The following is a 21,328-nucleotide window of genomic DNA, read 5'->3' as shown; positions in this document are numbered from 1 at the left end:
TCCCCACAGACAAGGCCAAGCTCACCTCTGCCCAGTCTCCAGAGGAAATGATGGGACCTACCCTCCTTCTCCCAGATTCCATCACTTGTTGATTCTTCCAATTAGGAAAAGAAAGTAAAAAACAAGGCCAACAGGATAAGCCTAGAGCATGTCGGCCTCAGAGCCCTCAGAGTCGGCTGCATTGGCCTGGTGCTTCTGTTGGGTCCACAGCACACTGTGACATGCAGTAGAGTGACCAAACAGGACTGTCCTGTGTCCCGGGAGCCTCCTCAGTCCCAGGCTGACTGGCACAGTTGATCACCCTACAGCACAGGGACCCAGGGGTCGGACCAGCGCCGACTTGAGGCTCACCCTTTATCGACCCGAGAGGACTAAGGGGAACCAAGGGCCAGGAGCGGAGGAACATGGCAGGAAACCATGTGACAGGGCAGCAAGCAGCAATTGGGGCTCCTGTAAAGGGACCGGCTGCTTACCTTCCTCTCTCCGCCAGCAGGGGACATCCTTATCTGATCGCCCCTCCTGCCCTCGCCCTCAGAAAGGCCCAGGAACAGGGGGCTTCTTTGGCACTTCAGAATGATCACAAGTAATTTGCCTTTTTATTCATATAGAACAAAATTTACAAAGTCATTCATACAGTTTTTGTGTTTTTTTTTTTTTTACTGACTTCGAAAATTGGGAATATTCAAAATACACTTTTACCCCACTCCATTCTGTCATTATTTACACATATATACAAGAAAAATGAAAGAGTCTCTGTGTGTGTGTGCACGTGTGTGTGTGGCTTGTGGTGTTGTTTTCTGGTATTAAAAAGCTCTGCTGGTCGGGTGGGTGGATGGGTGGGCAGGAGGGCAAGGCGGCGCGATCAGATGGAGGTGCCGTGGGAGGTGTCCAAGGCCTCCGGAAGGACGCCTCCAGGCACGGGCTGGAAGGACATGGGGATGGGGGTCTTCACGGGGCTCTGGCGGAACAGCCCCCCGTTGGGCGACCTGTGTTTGCACTGCATGGAGGGCATGGTGGCCGAACTGCTCAGTGGCAGAGGCAGGCTGCTGCTGGGCCCTGACGAGAGTGTCCGGCTAGTGCCGTGGCTGCTTTGCTCCGGCAAGAAGGTGCTGACCGAGAGCTGCGTGTTCTGATACTCCCGCGCTGGCTCCAAGGCCTGGCTGGGAGCCAGGCCCCCCATCTCCAGGGCCGAGAGCTCAATGGACGCTGGGGAAATCTGCTTGTGAGCAATGTCTTCATCCATTAGACTGTTCATGCGCCGATGGACCTGCTCCAGATTCACTTCTTTGTCCTGCAGGGAAAGCACAGGAGGGTCAGGCCAAGCCCTAACAGGAGCCCCGACTGGCTTTCTGAAAACTCTGGGAGGCTGGAGACCCCAGGCCTGTTCAGCCTGCTGGGCACTGGGTGAGCATGCCCCCATTTCTCCCACCTCCCCTCAACTGCATGGCCAGCCCTGTTACCTGGGGTACCAGTAGCCTGGGACACTGCCCCCAGGTAGCAAAGACCCAGCAAGCAGGACTTGGCAGCATCTGCCACCTGCCCCCAACCCCCGCCCGCGCTCTGCTTAGAACGATTGTCACACCCAGAGGCAAGCCTTGGGAGAAGATGCTTTGAACAACTGGCGGAAACAGCAGGAGTCCCATGGGGATAACAGGGAATGGTCCTTGAGCTCCTAACGTGCCCCATGGATTTGCCATTTAGTGCTCATAATGCTCAAAAGACCTGGTGGGATCAACCCCACCTTACGCAAAAGGAGGCTTGGGTTCAGGAAGGTCAATGGCCTCCCAGATTCATAACCCCAGTGAGCGGCACAGGCAGCATGGGAAGCCCGGAGCATTCAAAATCTCTGGAGATGCCAGGAAGCGGGCACGTCCCCGTCTGGAGTCTCATGGCGCCGGGGTCCTGGATGAGGATGGGGGCTGGGATGGTGAGGGAAGAGACTTCCCAGGGGTCAGCTGACTTTTCTGGTATCATGAGGGTTTGAGGCTGCCGAGATCTGTGACCCTCACACACCTGACTCTTTCTCCACATGGTGCACGGCGTCAAGGAAGTTGTTTTGTTTGTTCAGTTATCTATTTGCTTAAGAGAAGAAGCAGAACAAATATCACTGATATTTTGTCTACAGTGTCAGAATAAATAAAAGAGGCCAAACTACTCGAAAGCTCCTTAAAGAAAAAGACCATGTAATCTACTTCCTCAGTTGCTCCCCAGTGACCTGGGGTACAAAACCAGGTGTCCACGGAAGAGCCATGCCAGCCCCTCGGTGAGGTGTTAGAAGCTGCAGTCCTATTTTCAGGAGCATTAGCGCGGATGCGCCAGGCAAGGTTATCCCCACTGCCTGTGCTTCCCTGTTGTCGAACTGCATGAGCAATACCAAGTCAAAGCTCTGCTCCAAGACACAGCATCACAGGCTGTCTAATGTCAACATCCATAGAGCAGAGAGAGAAACCTGCCTCCTGCCCACCTTGTAGGGTTGTTAGAAATACCACGAAATGTAAAAGCCCTGAATGTACTTTCAAAAGTAAAAAGGAGACACACAAATCCAAGGGCCATTCCAGTGGCTGCTTTGGGCTCCTCTAAGGCTAGTGGGAGAGGATATTCCCCAGGAAGAGGCAACCCTAAATAACTGGCATGAGCTCCCCTCTCATAGGAGAGTACATGGGGTTGGTTAAGTTTCATCCCATTAAGTCTCATTCCAGCCTTTCTCAGGCAAGGAAGCTGTCTCTGCAGACCACTCCATGCTCCCTATCACCCTGGCGTGGAGAAGGCAGGACCACTGCTCTCTCCACAACTTTGTTGAGTTCATGACTAGCACACAGGGCTTGGCTTCTGGCGGGACACCTGCTATCTTCCCCAGAACCTTTCCCAGAACAAGAAGACTGACAATACCCATACAACGAGGAACTCATTCGAGGCCAAGAGGAAACCTGAGGGTAAGAAATCCAACTGGTTTGAGGGTGGAAGGCACTATGAGAAGTGGGTCATGTCATAATGGAAGCCACATCAGAAATCGTTGACATGGCCCCACGGGCAGAGCCAAGATTCCAGTGATCTGAAGCCGAAGCTCAGCAGAGCTCAGCTCACCGTTGCTGGGAGACTAGCTCCAAGTTAGGGACGCCTCTGGGTGGCAAGTATGATGGGTGAAATTGGGGCACGTGGCTAGAGAGTACCAGGCCTTTACTTAGACTAAACACGGTGCATACAATGTCTTCCACTGACTCCTTCAACAGTCTGTAAAATGTTTAGCAAACGAAATCCAAGTTCTCTTCTTAATTAAGTTACAGCATGGTTGATCCAGCTCTGTGCAACCTTGCTCTTTTCCGTGTATCATTTCTATGCTTTGTTTCTATTCTTGAATATTAAACTATTTTTAATAGTTGTTAAAGTGTTATATCAGGCACTGGCTGTTTTGCTGCTATCAAGCATCAATTCTCCCTTCCCAAGAGGACCATGATTTATCTTCCTTGGGGGAATCACTTTTTCCCCACTAGATAACAGTTTGGCAGTACCCTGCCTACCTGTAGCCAAAAGGCAGGACCGTGACCCAGGTAAGGACAAGAGAAATGGATCTGAATCCTGAACAAAGAGATAAAGAGACAGAAGATGGTTGATGGCCCATCCATGACAGCGGTAGTGCTTCAAGAAACTTTCTACTCTATGACCACCTCCTGGATTTTGCCTCCCAGCCCTCCAAACAAGCCTTGACTTCTGCCCATCACCGAGCATGCTTCTCCAGCCTTCTCATGGCTGCTGTGAGCTGCTGATAAGCTTCTGATGCCCTGTTTCATGTGTGTCAGCCAAAGTCAGTGCCACAGCTGTGTTGGTAAATATTTGTATCTATGGGCTATTTTCATTTCAAAATACATGAAGGGCAGAAGACAGGTACCAGAAAGCCTGGAAGCTGGAGAAATTGAAGGAGAATTTCAGACACTTTTGAAGCTTAATAATATAAACTTCCCTTCTCTTTGCAGCCAGCCAAGCTCAAAGAATGGACGAGCCAAGGGCTGGCAGAGCCTTTAGCCTAAAGGAAAACTGATGACCAAGTGAGTGGTCCTGGGATCACTGGAAGAACTAGTTAGTTGCATAATCTTGCCTTTTTCTCCTTTCTATTTTCTTCTCAGGGCTGTAAGAATCCTTTTGAGGACAGAAATAAGTAGTTTAAGAGTAGACTAATTTGGAGTATGAAGCGAGTGTCTTGGTCTCAGCTGTGTTCACTCTAGATTCTGTCAGTTAAAGGAGAGGGCTTGGCCCCCTTTTTTATAGTCAATGGAACACTTGGCCAGGGCAAGTGTTCAGATGCTCCCCATGTTTTGGGGGTCGACAGGTAGAGAATGAGAACTTCCTGTCAAAGAAGGCCAGAGGGAGACAGAGAGTTGAGAGTGGGAGCAAAGTGAAAGGAGCCCTCTTACCTAAAGCCAGGGAAACAGACATAAGGAAAGCTTTGTGGGAAGACCAACCAACCAATATCTTCTGGAGAAATGGGAGCAAAAGAGGTCACCCTTTTGAGGAAATCCTTCACCAGTGAAGGACAAGGGACAGGAGGTTTGGGGGCAGTATTATAAAAGTGATAGGTCACAGGCATAATTATATAATAATCTAGCATAATTATCACAGCTCTGAGGGGTTGACCAGGTAGTACCAAAGCATCTAGAATAAAGACCAGCCCAGAGTGTGGATGTGGAGACAATCCGATACCCTAGAGTGCAGATTTTTGGAGGAAAAACTTGAATACATAGCATTTATTTTGTGTTTTTTTTAACATCTTTTTTTCCACTTATTATTAGCACTTGACATGAGGTGGAGAAGAAGGAGGATGAAATTTGGAGCCAAAGGTTGAGATGTGAGTCTGGCTTCTGCCAAGACACACAATCTATCTGGGCCTGCATTCTCTCCCCTATAACGGGGCAGTTGTACTAAAATCTGCTTCCTAGGAGCCGGGTAAAGATCAGGGAAGATGGTGAATATAAAAGCAAATGTTGTGATAATTGTACAAATATTTAACAACGTTAATAATATTTGCTGCAATTGATAAGATTGAAAAATATTTCCCTAATCTTGCATACCTGACTCCTGAGGCCTTTCTAAGATGGGTTGCTTTTTTTTATTTTTATTGTATCATTCCCTATGTCATTTAAAAAAAATTTTATTGTAATTTTTTATACAGCAGGCTCTTATTAGTTAACTGTTTTATACATATTAGTGTATAAATGTCAATCCCAATCTCCCAATTCATCACACCACCACCCCACAGCCACTTTACCCCCTTGGTGTCCATACGTTTGTTCCTTACATCTGTGTCTCTATTTCTGCCTTGCAAACCAGTTCATTGGTAGCATTTTTCTAGATTCCACATATATGAGTTAATATACAATATTTATTTTTCTCTTTCTGACTTACCTCACTCTGTATGACAGTCTCTAGGTCCATCCACGTCTCTACAAATGACCCAATTTCGTTCCTTTTTAGGCTAAGTAATATTCCATTGTATATATGTACCACATTTTCTTTATCTATTCGTCTGTCGATGGACATTCAGGTTGCTTCCATGACCTGACTATTGTAAATAGTGCTGCAATGAACATTGGGGTGCATGTGTCTTTTTGAATTATGGTTTTCTCTGGGTATATGCCAGGTAGTGGGATTGCTGGGTCGTATGGTAGTTCTATTTTTAGTTTTTTAAGGAACCTCCATACTCTTCTCCATAGTGGCTGTATCAATTTACATTCCCACCAACAGTGGGAGAGGGTTCCCTTTTCTCCACACCTTCTCCAGCATTTGTTGTTTGCAGATTTTCTGATGATGCCCATTCTAACTGGTGTGAGGTGATACCTCATTGTAGTTTTGATTTGCATTTCTCTAATGATTAATGATGTTGAGCATTCTTTCATGTGTCTGTTGGCAGTCTGTATATCTTCTTTGGAGAAATGTCTATTTAGGTCTTCTTCCCATTTTTGGATTGGGTTGTTTGCTTTTTTAATATTGAGCTGCATGAGCTGTTTATATATTTTGGAGATTAATTGTTTGTCCATTGATTCGTTTGCAAATAGTTTTTCCCATTCTGAGGGTTGTCTTTTCGTCTTGTTTGTATTTTCCTTTGCTTTGCAAAAGCTTTTAAGTTTCAGTAGGTCCCATTTGTTTATTTTTGTTTTTATTTCCATTCCTCTAGGAAGTGGATCAAAAAAGATCTTGCTGTGATTTATGTCAAAGAGTGTTCTTCCTAAGTTTTCCTCTAAGAGTTTTATAGTGTCCGGTCTTACATTTAGGTCTCTAATCCATTTTGAGTTTATTTTTGTGTATGGTGTTAGGGAGTGTTCTAATTTCATTCTTTTACATGTAGCTGTCCAGTTTTCCCAGCACCACTTATTGAAGAGGCTGTCTTTTCTCCATTGTATATCCTTGCCTCCTTTGTCATACATGAGTTGACCATAGGTGCGCGGGTTTACCTCTGGGATTTCTATCCTGTTCCATTGATCTATATTTCTATTTTTGTGCCAGTACCATATTGTCTTGATTACTGTAGCTTTGTAGTATAGTCTGAAGTCAGGGAGTCTGATTCCTCCAGCTCCGTTTTTTTCCCTCAAGGCTGCTTTGGCTATTCGGGGTCTTTTGTGTCTCCATACAAATTTTAAGATTTTTTGTTCTAGTTCAGTAGAAAATGCCATTGGTAATTTGATAGGGATTGCATCGAATCTGTAGATTGCTTTGGGTAGTATAGTCATTTTCACAATATTGATTCTTCCAATTAAAGAACATGATCTATCTCTCCATCTGTTGGTATCATCTTTAATTTCTTTCATCAGTGTCTGATAGTTTTCTGCATACAGGTCTTTTGTCTCCCTACGTAGGTTTATTCCTAGGTATTTTATTTTTTTGTTGCAATGGTAGATGGGAGTGTTTCCTTAATTTCTCTTTCAGATTTTTCATCATTAGTGTATAGGAATGCAAGAGATTTCTGTGCATTAATTTTGTATCCTGCAACTTTACCAAGTTCATTGATTAGCTCTAGTAGTTTTCTGGTAGCAACTTTAGGATTCTCTATCCACAGTATCATGTCATCTGCAAACAGTGACAGTTTTACTTCTTCTTTTCCAATTTGTATTTCTTTTATTTCTTTTTCTTCTCTGATTGCCATGGCTAGGACTTCCAAAACTATGTTGAAAGATAGTGGCGAGAGTGGACATCCTTGTCTCCTTCCTGATGTTAGAAGAAATGCTTTCAGTTTTTCACCATTGACAGTGATGTTTGCTGTGGGTTTGTCATATATGGCGTTTATTATGTTGAGGTAGATTCCCTCTATGCCTACACTCTGGAGAGTTTTTATCATAAATGGGTGTTGAATTTTGTCAAAAGCTTTTTCTGCGTCTATTGAGATGATCATATGGTTTTTATTCTTCAGTTTGTTAATATGGTGTATCACATTGATTGATTTGCATATATTGAAGAATCCTTGCATCCCTGGGGTAAATCCCACTTGATGATGGTGTATAATCCTTTTAATGTGCTGTTGAATTCTGTTTGCTAGTATTTTGTTGACGATTTTTGCATCTATATTCATCAGTGATATCAGTCTGTAATTTTCTTTTATTGTAGTACCTTTATCTGGTTTTGGTATCAGGGTGATGGTGGCTTCATAGAATGAGTTTGGGAGTGTTCCTTCCCCTGAAAGTTTTTGGAAGAGTTTGAGAAGGTTGGGTGTTAGCTCTTCTCTAAATGTTTGATAGAATTCACCTGTGATGCCATCTGGTCCTGGACTTTTGTTTGTTGGAAGATTTTTAATCACAGTTTCAATTGTATTACTTGTGATTAGTCTCCTCATATTTTCTATTTCTTCCTGGTTCAGTCTTGGAAGGTTATACCTTTCTAAGAATGTGTCCATTTCTTCCAGGTTGTCCATTTTATTGGCATAGAGTTGCTTGTAGTAGTCTCTTAGGATGCTTTGTATTTCTGTGGTGTCTGTTGTAATTTCTCCGTTTTCATTTCTAATTTTATTGATTTGAGTCCTCTCCCTCTTTTTCTTGATGAGTCTGGCTAAAGGTTTACCAATTTTGTTTATCTTCTCAAAGAACCAGCTTTTAGTTTTATTGATTTTTGCTATTGTTTTGTTTCTATTTCATTTATTTCTGCTCTGATCTTTATGATTTCTTCTCTTCTGCTAACTTTGGGTTTTGTTTTTCTTTTCTAGTTCCTTTAGGTGTAAGGTTAGATTGTTTATTTGAGACTTTTCTTGTTCCTTGAGGTAGGCTTGTATTGCTATAAACTTCCCTCTTAGAACTGCTTTTGCTGCATCCCATAGGTTTTGGATCATTGTGTTTTCATTGTTATTTGTCTCTAGGTATTTTTTGATTTCCTCTTTGATTTCTTCAGTGACTTCTTGGTTATTTAGTAACGTATTGTTTAGCCTCCATTTTTCTGTGTTTTCTACATATTTTTCCCTGTAATTGATTTCTAATCTCACAGAGTTGTGGTCAGAAAAGATGCTTGATATGATTTCAATTTTCTTAAATTTACCGAGGCTTGATTTGTGACCCAAGATGTGAATCCTGGTGAATGTTCCATGTGCGCTTGAGAAGAAAGTGTAATCTGCTGTTTTTGGATGGATTGTCCTATAAATATCAATTAAATCTATCTGGTCTTTTGTGTCATTTAAAGCTTGTGTTAGGTTATTAATTTTCTGTCTGGATGTTCTGTCCAATGGTGTAAGTAAGGTGTTAGAATCCCTCACAATTACTGTGTTACTGTCAATTTCCTCTTTTATAGCTGTTATCATTTGCCTTAGGTATTGAGGTGCTCCTATTTTGGGTGCATATATATTTAAATTGTTATGTCTTCTTCTTGGATTGATCCTTTTATCATTATGTAGTGTCCTTTCTTGTCTCTTGTAACATTCTTTATTTTAAAGTCTATTTTATCTGATATGAGTATTGCTACTCCAGCTTTCTTTTGATTTCCATTTTCATGGAATATCTTTTTCCATTCCTTCACTTTCAGTCTGAATGTGTCCCTAGGTCTGAAGTGGGTCTCTTGTAGACAGCCTACAGACGGGTCTTGTTTTTGTATCCATTCAAGAACCCTGTGTCTTTTGGTTGGAGCATTTAATCCATTCACATTTAAGGTGATTATCGATATGCATGTTCCTATTACCATTTTCTAATTGTTTTGGGTTTGTTTTTGTAGGTCCTTTTCTTCTCCTGTGTTTCCCACTTAGAGAAGTTCCTTTAGCATTTGTTGTAGAGCTGGTTTGATGGTGCTGAATTCTCTTAGCTTTTGCTTGTCTGTAAAGCTTTTGATTTCTCCATCGAATCGGAATGAGATCGTTGCTGGGTATAGTAATCTTGGTTGTAGGTTCTTTCCTTTCATCACTTTAAATATATTGTGCCACTCCCTTCTGGCTTGTAGAGTTTCTGCTGAGAAATCAGCTGTTAACCTTTTGGGAGTTCCCATGTATGTTATTTGTCATTTTTCCCTTCTTGCTTTTAATAATTTTTCTTTGTCTTTAATTTTTGTCAATTTGATTACTTGATTTGATTACTTCGTGGACTTGGGTGGCTATTTCCTTTCCCATATTAGGGAAGTTTTCGACTATAATTTCTTCAAATATTTTCTCATGTCCTTTCTCTCTCTCTTCTCCTTCTGGGACTCCTATAATGAGAATGTTGGTGCACTTTATGTTGTCCCAGAGGTCTCTTAGAGTGTCTTCATTTCTTTTCATTGTTTTTTCTTTATTCTGTTCCACGGCAGTGAATTCCACCATTCTGTCTTCCAGGTCACCTCTCTGTTCTTCTGCCTCAGTTATTCTGCTATTGATTCCTTCTAGTGTATTTTTCATTTCAGTTATTGTATTGTTCATCTCTGTTTGTTTGTTGTTTAATTCTTCTAGGTCTTTGTTAAATAATTCTTGCATCTTCTTGATCTTTGCCTCAATTCTTTTCCGAGGTCCTGTATCATCTTCACTATCATTATTCTGAATTCTTTTTCTGGAAGGTTGCCTATCTCCATTTCATTTAGTTGTTTTTCGGGGGGTTCATCTTGTTCCTTCATCTGGTACATAGTCCTCTGCCTTTTCATTTTGTCTGTCTTTTTGTGAATGTGGTTTTTGTTCCACAGGCTGCAGGACTGTAGTTCTTCTTGCTTCTGCTGTCTGCCCTCTGGTGGATGAGGCTATCTAAGAAGCTTGTACAAGCTTCCTGATGGGATGAACTGGGGATGGGTAGAGGTGGGTGTTGCTCTGGTGGGCAGAGCTCAGTAAAACTTTAATCTGCTTGTCTGCTAGTGGGTGGGGCTGGGTTCCCTCCCTGTTGGTTGTTTGGCCGGAGGCAACCTAGCACTGGAGCCTACCCAGCTCTTTGGTGTGGTTAATGGCAGCCTCCAGGAGGGCTCACGCTAAGGAGTGCTTCCCAGAACTTCTGCTGCCAGTGTCCTTGTACCCATGGTGAGGCACAGCCACCCCCCACCTCTGCAGGAGACCCTCTAACACTAGCATATAGGTCTGGTTCAGTCTCCTGTGCGGTCACTGCTCCTTCCCCTGTGTCCTGACGCACACAGTACTTTGTGTGTGCCCTCCAAGAGTGGTGTCTCTGTTTCCCCTAGTTCTGTCGAATTCCTGCCATGAAATCCTGCTAGCCTTCAAAATCTGATTCTCTGGGAATTCCTACTCCCGTTGCTGGACCCCCTGCTTGGGAAGCCTGACGTGGGGCTCAGAACCTTCACTCCAGTGGGTGGACTTCTGTGGTATAATTGTTGTCCAGTTTGTGAGTCACCCACCCAGTAGTTATGGGGTTTGATTTTATTGTGACTGCACCCCTCATACCATCTCATTGCAGCTTCTCCTTTGTCTTTGGATGTGGGGTATCTTTTTTGGTGAGTTCCAGTGTCTTCCTGTCAATGATTGTTCAGCAGTTAGTTGTGATTCCGGTGTTCTCGCAAGAGGGAGTGAGAGCACGTCCTTCTACTCTGCCATCTTGAACCAATCTAAGATGGCTTTCTTAAGTGCAGTCTTTTCCTGAGATGGCTGCCTGCTCCCCTCCGCCTGGAAGGCCTTTCTCTGATCTTTTCCTTGAATAAACAGCATTTTTAAATCCATATTTTTTTCTTGCCTCCAATTAAGGACAAATGAATCAGTTCCAAGAAGGGATGCAAAGGTGTGCAGTGGGTCTCATCTTCCACTGAGATTATTCATTAGCCTGTAACCTTTCCTCATCGGGACACAGAGAAAATGTCCATACCCATTGAACAAACTTTCCAAGGAGACCTTCCTACTCCAAATGGCAGTCAAGAAACCCATCCTCTCCACACCAGTGGGACCTCATTCTATTCAAAATCTATTACTGCTGGTCGATCCAACACAAAACCAAACCTGGGAAAAAGAGGATGCCATCATGAGCTTCCTATATTGGTTGTTTAACTGCACAAGAAAATGAGTAGAACTAAGCCAAATACCTCCTTATCCTCTCTGAAAAACACATGCAGCCCATTTCTGAGTCTCCCAATATGCCCCATTAGGTATCTGTTTAGGGGGCCAGAGCTGAAGTGCAGAGGATTGGAAAAAACCACCTTCTTTGGAAACTCTGGAAACACTGTCTTCTTGGATCAGATTGAGCACACATCAAGTCATTTCTGGTGGCCCCCTGTCCAAGGAAATAGGAGGCAGACATAATCCACCTGCTCAAGGAAAGAGGCAGGAGTGATTTGAATAATTATCTATATTTTAGACAAAATGGGGCATTCTATTATGTTATGCAAATTCAAATAATGGACTTTTTTATATGCACTACATCAGTTTACATCCTCATTATATCAAGGTTTCAGTGTTCAACCAGGTAACGACAGCTGTGGAAAGAGACTTGCAAGCTTGCTGCTGCATTCATTAATTTACTGTAAGTAACTGACCTAGTTAAACAGCCCTGAATATGACATAAAATTCATTGATGGCATTTATCCATGAATCCGGCTGAATTCCAGTTCTGTGTTTGTTACCTCATATTAAACATGACAACATATGCACCAACACAGGTTACTGTAGACCCTCTCCCAGCTATTGTCTTGCAGAGAGATAAAGTTCTGTAACTGAGCCTCTGTTCACCAACATGGAAATAAAACACTGTACTGGAAAACAGTAATTAACTAAACTATCATCTTTGCAACAGCGGGTTCCAGGTGGGACTCATTAGAACTGACTTTGTTTGGAGTCCATTGGCTCCTACTTTAAGTTAGGCAGGAACAAAATGAAATGAGGGACTTCCCACATGACTGGGATGGCTGTAGGAGGTGATCTTCTATTACCACAGACCAACCAGGTAGTAAATAAGACCCAGCTGGCTGGGAGAAACACCATAAACATGATCTTCTAAAGTGTTGCTCCAAAGAATTGCTCCAACCCAAAGGGCTGGGCTGGGGATCTGAGAGTAACAGCCGGGTATGAGCAAAGAAGCTGAACTTTAAGCCAATGAAGTGGTCCCAGGGGATGAGATGGGCAGTATTTCAGAACTTTAGAGAAAGAGTCCTGATGAGCTTATTTGCAGATTTTGTAGGGGCAAACAAGGAAAGGAGGGAGCTAACAGACACCTCCCATCATACGTGGTAGCAGCAGGTACACACGGGGTGGAGAGACTTGCTCACGGTTACACAATTCTATGGTAAGTGGAGCACCAGGATGAGCCCGTGTTTACCCGGTTCCAAAACCTGAGTTCTTTTCCACTCATTTTCCCCTTGGCATGATGGTGTAGACCACTGGTTTTCATCCTTGACAGGACAGCAGAAGCACATGGGGAGCTCCTAGAAATTACAGTTGTCCAGATCTGCCTAATATGACCCTTTGGGGAATGGAGCCCAAGCATCTGTATTTCTAAAAAGCTCCAGAATGAATCACCTCTGATGTGCAGCCAGAATTGAAAGCCATTGATCCAGCTGCAATAGTTCCACAGCAATTTAACATTAATAACATTTTCTTTATAGGATCCTAGACTGGTTCATTCATTCGATAAACACTTTTGAGCTCCTACTACCAGAAGAGCTAATGTTCTTCGTGAAGCATCCATCTTGGTCCCTGGCACACAGAAGGTGCTCAATAGTTTGTATTCATCACCCCTTAATAAGAGGTCCCACCGTTCCGGAAACTGAGCAAAGTGATAGGAATGCAGAGGTGGAGAAGAGCCAACAGACTCAAAGCAGAGATAGGCAGGTAAACCATTAGTGGCAATTTGGAATCCCACCCAACACTCAATCCTGAGTGTTTACACAGGGAGGTAAGAAGGCCCGTGGAGATGGGCAAGGGAGGTTTTACAGAGCAGGGTGACGTCTGAGCTGGTTTTGAGCTACACGCTGGTGTACGGTAAGTGTTCAGTGCCTTCTTACTGAAAGGCCGTGAGTGAAGGGCTGAAACACACACTCACTGTCTTTACCCTCTTTCCCAGGGATCTGATATCAGCAGTGTAGCCATTGGGCCAGGATCCATTTTCAGCAGAAGCTCTGAGCCCCTCTGGTTAGGACTAACCCTAATCCTAACCCCTCTGTGGTTCAGAGGATGTAAATGCCTACCTAGGAGCCAGGATCCTGGCTCAGGGAAAGGATCACTGGTCTACACTCTTCATCCGCAAACCATCTGGAAAGGCTAAGTAGGAACCCCTGCTCCTGCACACTCCTGATGTAAGGCCCAGTGGCAGACACATCATTCCTCTCCCAGTTCTGCCACTGCTATTTCTGAGTCCCATTTCTCCAGGGATAGGGATACCTTCCTCAAATGTTGTTGAAGAGAATCAGGAGAGTTAAGAAGATAACATGGGAACCTGAGAATCATGTGGGGGCCTTGGAAAAAACAAAAAAGGCCCAGGTTCAGCTCTGAATCCATGGGGTGGGGCTTGGGAATCCATATTTCTAACAGTGCTGCAGAGGCAGATTCCAGGCCTGGTTTGGGAAGGCTTCTTTTTTTTTCTTTTTTTTTTTTTGCCATACGCGGGCCTCTCACTGTTGTGGCCTCTCCCGTTGCGGGGCACAGGCTCCAGATGCGCAGGCTCAGTGGCCATGGCTCATGGGCCTAGCCGCTCCACGGCATGTGGGATCTTCCCGGACCGGGGCACAAACCCGTATCCCCTGCATCAGCCGGTGGACTCTCAACCACTGCACCACCAGGGAAGCCCCCTTGGGAAGGCTTCTTAATCTCTCCCCATCTGAGAAGCAACAACAGTGGTGGTGGTGATGACTATGACAATGACAATGACCAGACCAGCTGCCACGTTGTGAGCTGGCCTATGGAGAGGCCCATGTGCAAAGATGTCAATGATGGCCTCTGGCAAACAGCCAGTGAGAACATGAGGCCTTCAGCCCAATGGCCCATAAGGAAATGAATCCTGACCACAAAAACAACCACGTGACTGAGCTTGGAAGTGGATCTGTCCCCAGTATAGCCTTCAGATGAGACCCCAACCCTGGTCAATAACTTGATTACATCCTTGTGAGAGACCTTGAGACAGAAGACCCAGCTAAGCTATGCTTCCATTTCTGACCCAAACTCTGAAATAATAAATATTTTTACGTTTTAAGAAAAGAAAAGAAGATAACATGTAGTTTTCCTGGCACAGAGAAGGTGCCCTAAGATGTGACTCCTCTTCCTGCAGCCCTTTCTGCCCATCACAAGGTCCTTGGGAGGGAGCAGCCCCTTGGCCACCATTCAACAAAACCATTCCCATGGGTCAGCTGCTACTTAAGGCAATTTACACACCGTCCCTTGTTGAACCTCAGAGTGACACTGTGGGGTTAGCATAAATGAAGAGGGCAAAGATGCAGGAGAGAAAGTCTCTACATGGAGTTGAAGAAGCACTGGAGGATGGAGGCAGGGAAAGGTGTACATTTGAGGGAAGTGTCCTTAGCAACAAATCTCCAATGGAGCACAGGAGTGTGTTGTGGGCGTTTGCAGACAGAAGCTGGACCACTGGCCAGAAAAGAGGAGCTTGGCTGCTGCTTCACCCCTGCTGCCTGGCCACCCCGGCCTCTGTCAGCCCCTGACAGAGGAAGCAGAGACTGGGGGAGGGCAGGCAAGGCAGGAAGCAACAAGAATTCCAAGCTCCCAGCCTAGTGACAAATGATTCATCCCTCACTTCTCATGTCATCTCCCATTTGTGCAGTTCTCATCTTTATTTCATGAATATTTTATTCTCAGAGCAACGGCTCCACTTTCCCCATAAATCTAGAGGGTGGCTCTTTATTGCAACTGCGGAGCGGGATGCACTCACCTGCATTGGTTAACTACATAATTGTCTGATTCCTTAGAAAAAATATGACCTCAAATCCACGTGAATATTAAGAGGTTGAATGCACATTACTACTCTTCCCGAAGTAGGTGTCTAAACTCTGACGATGTCGCAGCACAAGCTGTTAAATACGACTTAGGACGCCACCCAAAGACAGGTTTCTGGCTCTTAAGAAATACGGCCAATGCCCCAAAATGAAGCATTCTCAGCTCAAGCAGACACTCTCACCTAATTGCAAATGCTGCGCCATAAAATACAGGCAACCAGTGATACAAAGCGGTTCTGGATTAAATACCATCATTATTTGTCAAAGGTTTTCAATATATGCTTCTAAAATCTGTTGTTTCAACCCCTTTCCTGGCTCCTATTCCCTGTGTGATGAGGTATAAACCCCTTGGTCTGGCATCTAAGTCCTTCAGAGCAAGTCCCTGCTTTGCACTCCAGCTTCCTCTACTCCCATCTCCTTGCTGATGCCCCAGAGCTCCAGGAGGTGTGATGACTTTGTCTGCCCTGTGCTGGTCACCCAGCCCCAAAGCAAGCTCCAATCTCCTCCAGCTCGAGGATTAGTACCAATCCTTCAACACTCAGTTCCAACAAGCCCAAGCCCCAGGAACTCTTCACTAACCAGTATCCCTACCCTCTGTGACCCAACCATGCCCTGGCTGGGCTGGGTGCCCCTGAGCCCTTGATGGAAACTGTGGCTCATTCCAGGGTGGCCCTGATCAACGGATGACGGAGACCACTTGGCTGACCTCTCTGCCATGTCTGCCCTCTCTGTCATGTCTGCCCATGTAGAGCTAAGCCACCTAAAGCCAGGAACTATGTCCTTACAGGGATACTTACTAAAGAAATGAGGAAAGGAAGGGAGAAATTTCATTTGAAAAGCAGAAACCTATAAAAACAGGAGAAAGATGGAACAGTTCTTCCTTTTACCATGTAACACCCAAAATGGCTGGAGGAAAGGCAACTACTGTGTTTTATTCAACCCACCTCTACATCAACTCTCATTCCTATCCAGAAGCATGCTGGCATCCCCGGGCAGAAAGTTCCACATTTTCTAAGCAGGAATACTGTATTTCATTCTCTTGTGCCTGAGATCCTGGGCTTATGTAGAAGCCAGAAAGGAAGCTAGGAGGCTTTCCAGGCAAGAACGGAGCTGTTCCTCTCAGGGAGGTCATCCCTTGGTCTCCTGGTCTTTCTCTCTTTTTGCCTCTGTCTTCTATGCCTCTCCAGTGATCCCCCCGCCGCCACCTCTCTCTCTCACACACACAGCCCCTTTGACAATTCATTCTGGGCTGTCCAGGCTGGATCTGGCGCTAGATACTGAACCAGGGGATGTGAAGAGACAGTGACTAGAAGCAACAAGGATGGACTCACAAGGGACATTCTGGGTCTGAGCCTGTGTCGTCTCATCTCCACACTGTTCACAGCAGCCCAGAATGATGCCTCCATGACAGTGCAATGCTCACCCAGCTGGAAAAGCTGTCCTCCTCCCCTAATCAAAGGGACATTTGTATAGAGGGACATTTGCTGTAAACTTCATTGAAGATTTTCCAGTAGCAAAAGAAGCTTGGCAATCATGAGAAAGAAAAACGGAGCTGGAGGAATCACGCTCCCTGACTTCAGACTATACTACAAAGCTACAGTAATGAAGACAGTATGGTACTGGCACAAAAACAGAAATATAGATCAAAGGAACAGGATAGAAGGCCCAGAGATAAACCCAAGCACATATAGTCACCTTATCTTTGATAAAGGAGGCAAGAATATACAGTGTAGAAAAGACACCCTCTTCAATAAGTGGTGCTGGGAAAACTGGACAGCTACATGTAAAAGAATGAAATTAGAACACTCCCTAACACCATACACAAAAATAAACTCAAAATGGATAAAGACCTAAATGTAAGGCCAGACACCATCAAACTCTTAGAGGAAAACAGGCAGAACACTCTATGACATAAATCACAGCAAGACCCACCTCCTAGAGAAATGGAAATAAAAACAAAAATAAACAATGGGACCTAATGAAACTTCAAAGCTTTTGCACAGCAAAGGAAACCATAAACAAGACCAAAAGACAACCCTCAGAATGGGAGAAAATATTTGCAAATGAAGCAGCTGACAAAGGATTAATCTCCAAAATATACAAGCAACTCATGCAGCTCAATATCAAAAAAACAAACAACCCAATCCAAAAATGGGCAGAAGACCTAAATAGACATTTCTCCAAAGATGATATACAGACTGCCAACAAACACATGAAAGAATGCTCAACATCATTAATCATTAGAGAAATGGAAATCAAAACTACAATGAGATATCATCTCACACCAGTCAGAATGGCCATCATCAAAAATCTAGAAACAATAAATGCTGGAGAGGGTGTGGAGAAAAGGGAACCCTCTTGCACTGCTGGTGGGAATGTGAATTGGTACAGCCACTATGGAGAACAGTATGGAGGTTCCTTAAAAAACTACAAATAGAACTACCATACGACCCAGCAATCCCACTACTGGGCATACACCCTCAGAAAACCATAATTCAAGAAGAGTCATGTACCAAAATGTTCATTGCAGCTCTATTTACAATAGCCAGGACATGGAAGCAACCTAAGTGTCCATCGACAGATGAATGGATAAAGAAGATGTGGCACACATATACAATGGAATATTACTCAACCATAAAAAGGAACGAAACTGAGTTATTTGTAGTGAGGTGGATGAACCTAGAGACTGTCATACAGAGTGAAGTAAGTCAGAGAAAAACAAATATCGTATATTGACACACATATGTGGAATCTAAAAAAAAAAAAAAAAACAGAAAAGAAAAGTAAATGGTCAGAAGAACCTAGGAGCAAGACGTGAATAAAGACGCAGACCAACTAGAGAATGGACTTGAGGATACGGGGAGGGGGAAGGGTAAGCTGTGACAAAGTGAGAGAGTGGCATGGACATATATACACTACCAAACATAAAATAGATAGCTAGTGGGAAGCAGCCGCATAGCACAGGGAGATCAGCTTGGTGCTTTGTGACCACCTAGAGGGGTGGGATAGGGAGGGTGGGAGGGCGGGAGATGCAAGAGGGAAGAGATATGGGGACATATGTATATGTATAACTGATTCACTTTGTTATAAAGCAGAAACTAACACATCATTGTAAAGCAATTATACTCCAATAAAGATGTTAAAAAAAATGAAAAAGAAGCTTGGGACAGGACCATTAACTGTTCCTGTCAGTGGGTTTTCCTCAAATCTCTTCCTTCCTCCTCTCATATGGCCCAGGGGTGACAGGAGACCCCTGAGTCTGTGGGAGACTCTGGCCTTGCATGGCCTTACATGAAGGTATGCAGATAGCATGAGAGGAAGATGGAGGTCCTCAGAACATTTCAGACATGCTGAGTCAAACAGCAAGCTCTTTCCAGCAAAATCTAAGCGTGATGACAGAGAGCTCACTGCCTGGTATGAATGGAGGGTCTGTCCTCACTCCCAGTCATGTCAGGGGCTCTGTTACAGACTGATGTATGGGGCTGGGGTCAGCCAGCCTTTCTAGGCTGAAGAGATGTTGGCCATGGTGATGCTGCCCCTTTGAATGCTGGTTCTGGTTACTTTAGTGCTTCTTGTTTGAAATTTAGCCCTGTTTGTATCAACATCTTTTTTTTTTTGCGGTACACGGGCCTCTCACCGTTGTGGCCTCTCCCGTTGCAGAGCACAGGCTCCGGACGCACAGGCCCAGCGGCCGTGGCCCACGGGCCCAGCCGCTCCGCAGCATGTGGGATCTTCCCGGACCAGGGCACGAACCCGCGTCCCCTGCATCGGCAGGCAGACTCCCAACCACTGCACCACCAGGGAAGCCCTATCAACATAATCTTTAAGTGGAGCTATGACTCAAGAATTAGCTGAGGTATATGTATCAGGTAGTGACAGCCCTACAGTGGAGTGGCTGGACTTGTGCTACAGTGCCTGTGTGCAGGTTTCGACCAGGAGAGCATCATTACCAAATGACGCTCCTCGCCACCCTTCCCTAGAGGCACTGGCTCCAGGAGAACTTCATGAAGACTCTACAGACAAGAAAAAAAAAAAATCGATCTTGAAGATGAGCAAAACCCAGAAGTGTGGAGGGCAGAATCAGCTTGTAGTTGGTACCCACGGGGAAGGACATGTGCCCAGAACCTAGAGTCAGAACAGAGCCCGAGTGGTCCCTGTGCTGGGTGTGCCTGGAGGGATGTGGGCAAGGCTGGGCCCTGCAAGGAGGAGGAAGAGAGGGAGAATGGATGATGAGGGGCGGGGGCCGGTCCTCCCTCCCAGGCTGGGAAAGCAGGGCCCATGACCCTTGATGAACCAAAGAGAACCAGGAAGGAATGCGGTTTCCTCTCTTACCCTACAGCTGGTCTCTCCAGGTCAGGGTGGAGGCACATGGGCGGGGCAGGGTAGGGAAGGCGCTGTTCATGCTGTACCCGCTCTATAGATAAATACACGACTTTAGTGGCCATTGCTGGCGCCTTGGCACTTGCTCAAGCGTGAAAACATTCCTTACATTTGTTATCTGGCTTTCAAGGCAAAATAAAACAATGATACCATCCCCCCTATAAAACATTGCTGTCTCCAGACAAGTGGCTTGGGTAAATACTAACTGGAAGAAAACCGCCCGCCGAGTGGCCCAGTGGGACTCTCCTGCCTCTAGGCTGCAAAAAGGAGAAGTAGGGCCCAGGGCACGGACCTCTTTGGGGGTCTCCTGGTGGCACCGGTTGCTGTTCCACCATAACTCCAGGGCGGCCACCAGGCAGGCGAGGAGGAGGCCAATGGCCAAGATGCAGAAGACCCCGGCAAAGCTGTGCAGCTTGAGGGACTTGCCATCCGCCTGGGCGCTGGCATGGCTGGTAAGGTCGCAGCGGCCCGTGTGCGGCCACCACTTCTGCTTGAGCACATCCAGGTCCCCAGTGTCCTGAAGCTCCAGGATCCTGCAAGATACAATCCACATGAGCCACAGCCCTGGCCTCACTGACACAGCCATGGGGGCCCTGGCCCCTTCCCCGCCATGTCGGCCCCTCCACAGACGATGCTGAACCATCACAGTGGCTCTCTGCCTCAGCTTTTCCCTCCCAATCCATTCTCCACTCTGCAGGCAAAGCACCCTTCTCAAAACACTCCTCAGATTTTGTCACTTTCCTCCTCAAAGCCTTGATGTCCTCTCCCACCCTGTCCCACTGCCCATGGATGAAGTCCAACAGCAAAGTACATAAGGACCCTTGACATGGGATCCTGGGGCAAGCTCTGAGGATAAAATCAGGAAATACAGAAATGCATGATGCAATCACTCAGACTGTGGACCCACAGAAAGGCTTTCTTTCAAACGTCAATAACTATATCCTAAGTCTCTCCCACTAGGATTCATCAAATCATTCATCATTCATTGATTTGAGGAGCATCTGCATTGTGCCAAGTATGATGTTCAACACTGCTGCAAGTATGGTCCAGAGCAGGGGGCCCCAACCCCTGGGCCATGGACCGGTAGTGGTCTGTGGCCTGTTAGGAACCCGGCCCCACAGCTGGAGGTTAGTGGCGGGTGAGTGAGTGAAGCTTCATCTGTATTTACAGCCGCTCCCCATCGCTCGCATTACCGCCTGAGCTCCACCTCCTGTCAGCATTATGGTGAGTCACGTAATTATTTCATTATATATTACAATGTAATAATAATAGAAATAAAGTGCACAATAAGTAATGCGCTTGAATCATCCCGAAACCATCCCCGCCGACCCTGGTCCATGGAAAACTTGTCTTCCATGAAACTGGTCCCTGATGCCAAAAAGGCTGGGGAAGTGCTGGTCTAGAGATACTTACCCGGACACTGAAACAATCAGAGCAATCAACGTGGAGTCAGAAGCTGTGATCAATACAATGAAATGAAAGTAGAAGCGCTAAGAAAGGCACCCATTGGGAGGGTGGCCTGGACTGGAGGGTGAGGGGAGACCTCATCAAGGAGGTGAAGGGTAAGCATAAAATAGCTCACAGGGGTTTAGCATACCTGTGTGCCAGGAAATCGCCTAAGTGCTTGACAGTGTTTAACGCTCATGTCAGCTCTTTGGAA

General features: G+C 45.4%; 1 protein-coding gene across 3 annotated transcripts in view; it reads right to left on the bottom strand.

The window, feature by feature from the left end:
* Positions 1-598: 598 nt before the first annotated feature.
* GRID1 (glutamate ionotropic receptor delta type subunit 1) overlaps positions 599-21,328 on the bottom strand; it is a 663,206-nt gene continuing 642,476 nt past the window's right edge. For 2 of the 3 annotated variants that reach the window (XM_079899987.1, XM_079899988.1), the window contains exons 15-16: positions 19,961-20,201; positions 599-1,291 (exon numbers count right to left, since the gene is read on the bottom strand). In XM_079899987.1, coding sequence (XP_079756113.1) covers positions 863-1,291; positions 19,961-20,201 — 670 coding nt within the window. In that variant the 3' untranslated portion in view covers positions 599-862. Of the gene's footprint in view, positions 1,292-19,620; positions 19,703-19,960; positions 20,202-21,328 lie in introns of all 3 variants that reach the window. The other variant, XM_079899989.1, reaches the window with a different exon arrangement.

This window comes from Stenella coeruleoalba, assembly GCF_951394435.1.
Source record: "Stenella coeruleoalba genome assembly, chromosome: 16".
Lineage (NCBI taxonomy): Eukaryota > Metazoa > Chordata > Mammalia > Artiodactyla > Delphinidae > Stenella > Stenella coeruleoalba.
This window is presented reverse-complemented; position numbering and strand designations above follow the sequence as displayed.